Here is an 8452-nt window from a genome sequence, read left to right as displayed (position 1 = left end):
TACTGTATCAAGTGATGTATCAAGTGATGTATCAAGTGATACAGCAAATCTGGATGTGACGGTCCCACCTGATGACGGAGACGTGTGTTGCCTCCGAAACGTCGTGATTTATAATTATTTTATTTATTATTAATTTTTATTTCATTTTTTACCTACGTGACTTTACCGAAAAAACTAAGAGTATTAAGAACAAGCGTATTTGCTCCATTTGTAATAAAAGAGCGCCATTTACTGAATTATTGTGGGGGTTACATTACTTATCATACGGTTTATCCATAGTAGGGATTATGTCTGGGGTAAAGGTGATTGGGCGGATCTACCAGGGAAGCCTCTGGAACGTTCCCGAAGGTTCCAGGCGGGGCGTGGCCAGAGGCGGGGCGTGGCCAGAGGCGGGGCTTGGCCAGAGGCGGGGCGTGGCCAGAGGCGGGGCGTGGCTAGAGGCGGGGCGTGGCCAGAGGCGGGGCTTGGCCAGAGGCGGGGCGTGGCCAGAGGCGGGGCGTGGCCAGAGGCGGGGCTTAGCCTACGGGGAGCGAATATAAGCCGGGAGCCATTTTCAACGTTGGAGCCAGAGGTCGCAAACGGATTTTGATTCCTTACCAGTACCCGGCCGCACCAGGGTCGCACACGGGTACCCGTACCCGGCCGTACCAGTACCCTACCCGTACCCGGGTATCGGGTACCCGATTGCGACCTCTGGGATGAAGCCATGTTGCAGGCGCGGGTGGGTTTATTCTAGGAACTTGAATTGTGAGAAGAGACAAGACGTTGGGAAATTAGTGACAAACAGTTACTCACCAGTGACTCACGGTCTACCCGTACCCGGCCGCATCAGGGTCGCAAACGGGTACCCGTACCCGGCCGGGTACGGGTAGCCGGGTATCGGGTAGGGTATGGGTATCGGGCACCCGGTTGCGATCTCTGGTTGGAGCCATCTTGAATGCGATGAGGGGGAGGAGTGGTGGGAAGGCGTCCAGGAGGAGAAGGTCTCGATATCCATGACTCCACAGATGGATGTGGAGGTTTCTTACCGGTAGATTCCACTTTCGGTAGCTTCACTCGCTATCTACTGGCATCCTCCCATTTCCAAATTATTTTGCGACCAACCTTTGCCATTTGGTCCAAATCCCTCACTCTTTTTTCTTTAGCAGCTCCCGAATTAACCTTCCATCTCCCTCCGTAGTCTCCGGGCAGGGGGGATGGGGGGGGGGGGGAGCACGATAGTGCTTTGGCTTGAAAGTCTTTCTCTTGTGGTTTCCGGTCGATGATGGTCACCTGTTCAAGGGCATCGCAGATTAGACGAGCACCCTCGACCGCTGCTTCTCCCCTCGTCAGATACAGTCCCTCGGGTCGTGTTACGTCGCAAGCAGAGGTCGCAAACGGGTTTTGATTTCTTACCCGTACCAGTGCCCGGCCGCACCAGGGTCGCAAACGGCTACCCGTACCCGTACCCGGCCGGGTATGGGTAGCCGGGTATCGGGTAGGGTAAGGGTATCGGGTACTCGGTTGCGACCTCTGGTCGCAAGGTGGCTCCTCTGCCTCCGCTTGTAACTCGCGATCCTCCTCTCGCTCCCACCTGCGGGACTGAGTCCCTGACTCCCATCGTTCTTTGTTGGGGGTCCGCTATCTGCCTCAAGGGTTCTTCTTCAACTGAGTCTCAGGTCCTTTGGCTTCAGTGCCGTTCTCCCCTTTTTGTGATGCGTTGCGTCCTCGTCAATAGCTTCTCAATTTGCTCACCTGTGTATGCAGTGTTCCCGTGTTGTTTGGTTACGCCGGTTTCATCTTCTTCTTGGGTGTGTTCTATGTGGAGTAAACCCATGTCGCTGTACTCACTGAGTGTCACCAGTGCAATGACCGAGTTCCAGTCATAAAATCCGTTTTCGAATACTTTTATTTTCACATGAGTGTATATCGTCGTCATTTGCAACCGTATAACGAAATCCATTTAAAAAAAAGACATCTATTTAAATTTTGTATGTACTTACTGTATGTTGACCGTCTTTCGCACTTTTCGTATCCAACTGTGCCAATCGGAGATGTGGAAATATGTTGTTGAATTAAACATTAACCCATGCTCTGGTCTTGCCTCCGCTGTCTCACATATTCTTCCATTTCACTATCTCCACACCACGTTCCTCAAAAGCACAGCCATTCCCACGGTCACCCCTTCCCTGTGATTGCCCACATTTCCACTCTGCCACGGCATTCCTCGAAAGGCACAGCTCATAGGTCGCAACCGGGTACCCGATACCCGTTTGCGACCCTGGTGCGGCAGGGTACGGGTACGGGTAGGCCGTGAGTCACTGGTGAGTAACCGTTTGCCACTCATTTCCTAACGTCTTGTCTCTTTTCACAATTCAAGTTCCTAGAATCATCCCACCCGCACCTGCAACATGGCTTCATCCCAGAGGTCGCAATCAGGTACCCGATACCCGTACCCCACCCGTACCCGGCCGGGTACGGTTGGGGTACGGGTACGGCTTGGTACGGGTACGGGTACCCGTTTGCGACCCTGGTGCGGCCGGGTACGGGTACGGGTAAGGAATCAAAACCCGTTAGCGACCTCTGGCACAGCTATTCACATGGTCACCCTCCTTCCCCGTGATTCCCCACTCCGGCTCAGCTTCTTCTGATTGAGCGTCAGCTCTCTGTACGTACGCATGTAGTTCTACGTATGTTTGACTTCTTTCGCACCATACTGGAGCCAACCCTGCTCGTCGGAAGGTGCGGGAGAAATCTCCGCCCTGGTGTCAGTCACCACATTTAGTGATGCACGACGAGGGGGAGTGGTTTACTTTACATTATGAGGAGGAGCTTTCCTTCACGTGCCTCTCCTCCGCATGCCACTTAAAGGCGAGGGCCTCCGGATTCTCAATGACTTTTCTCAAATTGGATTTCGCATAGCAGTAGTGTATAAGCTAAGTACATAATTATTTAGATTGTAAATCGAAAGTTTGCTAGATTTCCGCTACATGTGTACTCTTTTCCTAGTCGGGAAACAAGAGAAAACCTGTAAACGTGTCGTCGCGATAACCGGGTTGGTAATAGAGACCAACGTAAGGGCTTTGCGATTGAACCCACACCTCATCTCCCTCCTTCAGCTTCATCACTGAACCCCCGCTCATGGCCATGGAATGAATGGCAGCGTGAAAGTCAATGCAACTATTGGAGATCTTGCTCCCATTCTTCATGATGGACAGACATATGGTGGTTTCGCGAACGTGTGCGTGTATCACAAAGTAGTAGGTGCCGGGATGAACGCATGTGAACTTTCCAGTTAAGGGATTGTAGTGGTTTTGCTCGTTCGAGATGACGATGTCGTACTTAATGGGTGAATCCGCTGGAGGCTTTGAGGAAGAGATCTTGGCAGTGAAGGCTGACTTTGGCAGCGTTGAAAAGTCTATTTTGTCTGCCTTCGGGCCGGGAAGTCCTGGAGGTCCAATTGGCCCGTCCGCTCCGCTGGGTCCGATCTTTCCGGGAAATCCTTAAATAAATGAAAACACAACATGCTTTACTGTATACTGTTTTAAAACAGTCTGCCTCAGCAGCAGACCATGCTTTCCCACCTGATGACGGACGCTTGTGTTGCGCCCGAAACGTCGTGATTTATTTTATTTTATACCCACGTAACTTTACCGAAAGAACCAAAGAGTATGGATTCCTGCAGTCACAAAATCTTAAAATCAAGATACAACATGCTTTGTTATTACACTTCCTGTGTAATTATGTAAACAAATACATAGTACATTTCTTAAACTATTAGAAGCGACCTGGCTATCACAAATGATAGCTCAACGAAGTGGCTTATCATCCCGTGGAAATATATAACGGCCAACATGGAGAACACGCAGACTACAAATATACAGCAGCAGCAGGCGTCAGAGTTTAGACCTGAACCGACGACCTCCTGTACACCAGGCGAGGTAGTTAACATCTTCTAGCCACGTGGCTAGGAGATTTTGCCGTTTGTTGTCCCAGAGGTTCGCGGTTGGAGCCCCACGGCTGCCCTGGTCAATACTGCGGGAGTAACGAGCTACTTCACAGATGGACGTTAAAGATCACGCGACGTTTAAAAAACCGAAAGTGGTAGGCCATGCGTCTTACATTATATATCGTACCTATATTTACATAGCAGTACCACATTTCAAGGTGCTTGCCAAAAACAAATGTACAAATTGCACGTAAAAGTACTGATGGTGTAGTTGTGGTGACAGGATAACAGGCGGGAGAGGTAAAAGGTGGGTTTGTGGTAGTGCTAGGGTAGGGGTAGTGATAGTGGTTGGGGTAGTGATAGGGTTGTGGTAGTGATAGGGGTTGTGGTAGTGATAGTGGTTGTGGTAGTGATAGAGTTGTGGTAGTGATAAGGTTGGGGTCGTGATAGGAGTTGGGGTAGTGATATTGATTGGGGTAGTGATAGGGGTTGGGGTAGTGATATTGGTTGGGGTAGTGATAGGGGTTGGGGTAATGATAGGGCTGGGGTAGTGATAGGGGTTGGTGTAGTGATAGGGGTTGGGATAGTCATAAGGGTTGGGGTAGTGATAGGGGTTGGGGTAGTGATAGGGGTAATGATAGGGGTTGGTGTAGTGATAGGGGTTGGGATAGTCATAGTGGTTGGGGTAGTGATAGTGGTTGGGGTAGTGATAGGGTTTGGGGTAGTGATAGGGGTTGGGGTAGTGATAGGGGTTGGAGTAGTGATAGTGGTTGTGGTAGTGATAGGGGTTGGGGTAGTGATAGGGGTTGGGGTAGTGATAGGGGTTGGAGTAGTGATAGTGGTTGTGGTAGTGATAGGGTTGGGGTAGTGATAGGGGTTGGGGTAGTGATAAGGTTGGGGTAGTGATAGTGGTTGGGGTAGTGATAGGAGTTGGGGTAGTGATATTGATTGGGGTAGTGATAGGGGTTGGGGTAGTGATAGGGCTGGGGTAGTGATAGGGGTTGGGGTAGTGATAGTGTTTGTGGTAGTGATAGTGGTTGGGGTAGTGATAGGGGTTGGGGTAGTGATAGGGGTTGGGGTAGTGATAGGGAGGCACAGAGAGGGACGGTGTGAGCGTCAAATACATCCCAACATTTAAAAAAGATAAGTAATATTAAATAAAAACTATTTTGTAAAACACGCTTTTATGAAATGTACTAGTAATGGAAGATCTCCACGACTCCAGGAAGTGCCATAACGTAAGGGACCGTGGCCAATTACAGCCAACATCAGTTGACCATGGACAATTAGACCCAAGCCGAAACATAACATATAAAAAATAATGTTTAAAAATACATATTTTTTATTTTTTTATGATAGAATAGAGTATTGTCATCAGCATGACACAAGTATACCAAGTTTTGCAGTCATTGGGAAGTGGTCCCTTTCCAGTTGACGCTCAAGTCTATAATTTCACCAAAATATATAAAACGTTGCTGGCGAAGAGTTTACCTGGTTCACCTCGGCTTCCTGCAGCACCAGGGTCACCTCTTGGTCCAGACTGACCTGCAAATCCCACAACACAAATTCATATGTTTGCTCCAATGTCTAATGTCAATGTTATAATATTACAATTGAACCTCATGGCGGGACCCTAGGGCCCAGAATTAACTGAAGTAAAACTCATCTTCTTGGTTCTTTCGGTAAAGTCACGTAGAAGGGAAATAATGTATTAATTACTGTTAGTAGCTCAGCTTATTGGAGAGTATATTTAGTATACTGATGATACTATGTAGTTTATACTTTAGTTGTTTACGTGGTGGTATAGTTACTGCAGCTACATACTATTAACATTCCTTCCCTTTATTAATGCTTCCCCCTATCCCCTCCCTTTGATGCTGCTAATCCTGCATAATGCAGGGGCATAATATTACTTTAAACCCCCCGCCAAACCCACTACGCATTTCACAAGTAGTACTAATCGCATATCTGCATTTCCCATAAATATGCTAAAATTCCTCTTGATATGCAAATTCCTTTGTCAGGGCGCCCTTCCCCCTCCATCCCAGCTTAAATAGACGCTCCAAGCCTGGGGTGTGTCATTCAGACTCTGTCTTCTCGACAGACCTGCTCTTCACCTGAGGACGGCTGCTTGCGTTGTGGCCGAAACGTCGTGAGAATAATTTTATTATGTTTAATTTTATTATTTTCCCTTCTACGTGACTTTACCGAAAGAACCAAGAAGATGAATCCCTGCAGTCACGAAAGCTTTAAATTGAAGTAAAACTCTTCCTTTGTTAATGCTACTCCCTGCACCCTCCCTTGGTGCTGCTGATCCTGCATAATGCATGGGCATAATATGACTTTGAAACACCCCCGCCCACCTCCTACGCATTTCCCATGAATATGCTAAATTCCTCTTGATATGCACATTCTTTTTGTTAAGGCGCTCTTCTTCCACCTCCAACCCAGCTTATATATAAGCTCCTAGCTTGGCAGTGTCTCATTCTTCACCTGAAGACGGCTGCTTGCGTTGTAGCCGAAACGTCGTGAGAATTATTTTATTTTATTATGTTTTATTTTTATTATTTTATTACTTCCCTTCTACGTGACTTTACCGAAAGAGCCAAGAAGATGAACTCTTAATTTATTTATTTTTGTCGACTCCGTCCCACCGCGCACATCAACACCGCGACCCACCTGGCACAGATCATTACGTTGTCACGTCGAACAAGCGCAGTGAGGACAAATGCGCAGAAGAGCTGAACAAGCGAAACTTTGATTAGCGCATCGTGTAGAGCTCATACTAGATTCGAAGCTTTCGTGACTGCAGGAATTACTCTTTGGTTCTTTCGGTAAAGTCACGTAGAATATAAAATCAAATAATAATAGAAGACGACGTTTCGGTTGCAACTAAAGGCCGACCAAAATTCGGTTTCGGTTTCGGCGCCGAAAGTTGGCAAATGGCCTCTTTCGGCATTGTTTCTGTTTTGGCTGAAGCCAAAAAGTTAACTTTCGGTCTAGTTTCGGTTTTGGCTGAAAATACATTTTTCACTTTCGGTTTACTTTCGGTTTACTTTCGGTTTCGGCCGAAACCAGAAATTCAGTTTCGGTCGGCCTCTAGTTGCAACACAAGCAGTCATCATCAGGTAAGAATGCTTTCTCAAACTTTTGATTTACTTGCTCTAAACCATTTTCTTGCTCTAAGAATGCTTTCTCAAACTTTGGATTTGCTTGCTCTAAACCATTGTCTCTCCTCTGGCCACTGTGGTCCAGAATTCCACGCTGCTCCCTCCTTGTCCCCTCGTTTGTCTGCTGGTCCCCTCGTGTGTCCGCCTCCCCAGTCCTCTCTCTACTCCGGCCCCTCCCCACTCTCTCTATTTAAGGCCTCGGCACAGATTCGTTGTCCTTCTATTTGTCTTGGTGTGTGTCTCGCTCGGTGTGTCTCTCCAAGTGTGTCTGCCCATGTTGTTTCCGTGTCTGTGCGACGAATGATTGCTCGCTGTACACCCTCTTACCTTCTTTTCCATCCCTGCCCATGGGACCAGGCTGCCCGGGAGTTCCTGGAATCCCCGGCAGTCCATTCTGCCCCGAGCAATGGCCTTGAACTGTGTTGTATTGCGGCTCTGCGAGGGCGCTGAGAAGAGTCGCCGCAAGTAGCGACCATAGGAAGTACATCGTTGTCCTGCGACAGTGAGATGCGGTCAAACGAGACGTGGGCCAAAGTCAGTTGCGCCAACCCAATAATCCCCAAAATCGCTCGACTTCTTCTTGGTTCTTTCGGTAAAGTCACGTAGAATGGAAAATAATAAAATAATAAAAATCAAACATGATAAAATAATTCTCACGACGTTTCGGCCAGACCTGTTCTCCACCTGAGGACGGCTGCTTGCGTTGTTCTCCACCTGAGGACGGCTGCTTGCGTTGTGGCCGAAACGTCGTGAGAATTATTTTATGATGTTTTATTTTTCTTATTTTATTATTTCCATTCTACGTGACTTTGCCGAAAGAACCAAGAAGATGAATCCCCTGCAGTCACGAAAGCTTTAAATCTAAATGTTTTAGACTAATTTCAGGGTGCTGATTCCAAATCTGATCTCAGATTTGCGCTATCACATCTTATTTTTATGCTATCGGGATACCCCATTTTCATTGATTTTACCCGAAATTAACTCTGTCACTTATGATTGCAAGTTGTTGCGAGTCCGTGACTGCTTTAGTGTTAAAATATGGTGCTGTATTTTTAGGATAGTGTGTTTATAATATAATTCTATGTAGATATCCACATTTATTTAATATTTTTCTTCTGCAGTTTTTATTGAAATTGCAATATTTGATATCTCAAAAACCTGATGTGATAGACAAAAACTGATGCCAGATTTGGAATCAGCACCCCAAACTTACCTTAAAACCGTTGGAAAATACCTTATGCCAGAAAAAGTGTGTTGACCAGTGTGATCCTTCACCTCGTGGCTTTCCGCTGAACGCGCCGCCTGGGCAGACGGTGAACGCTGCAGTCACAGACACTCGTGAACGGGACGCTGC

General features: G+C 47.4%; 1 protein-coding gene across 1 annotated transcript; it reads right to left on the bottom strand.

The window, feature by feature from the left end:
• Nucleotides 1-2984: 2984 nt before the first annotated feature.
• LOC144949955 (complement C1q tumor necrosis factor-related protein 5-like) lies at nucleotides 2985-7585 on the bottom strand. Its single transcript, XM_078879945.1, has 3 exons — nucleotides 7426-7585; nucleotides 5420-5473; nucleotides 2985-3481 (listed from the first exon to the last, which is right to left on the bottom strand). The coding sequence occupies exons 1-3, from the start codon at nucleotides 7583-7585 to the stop codon at nucleotides 2985-2987; spliced, it is 711 nt and encodes a 236-aa protein (XP_078736071.1).
• Nucleotides 7586-8452: the final 867 nt, after the last annotated feature.

This window comes from Lampetra fluviatilis, chromosome 55, assembly GCF_964198595.1.
Source record: "Lampetra fluviatilis chromosome 55, kcLamFluv1.1, whole genome shotgun sequence".
Lineage (NCBI taxonomy): Eukaryota > Metazoa > Chordata > Hyperoartia > Petromyzontiformes > Petromyzontidae > Lampetra > Lampetra fluviatilis.
Note: the sequence above shows the minus strand (reverse complement) of the source record. Positions and strands in the feature narration are given on the sequence as shown.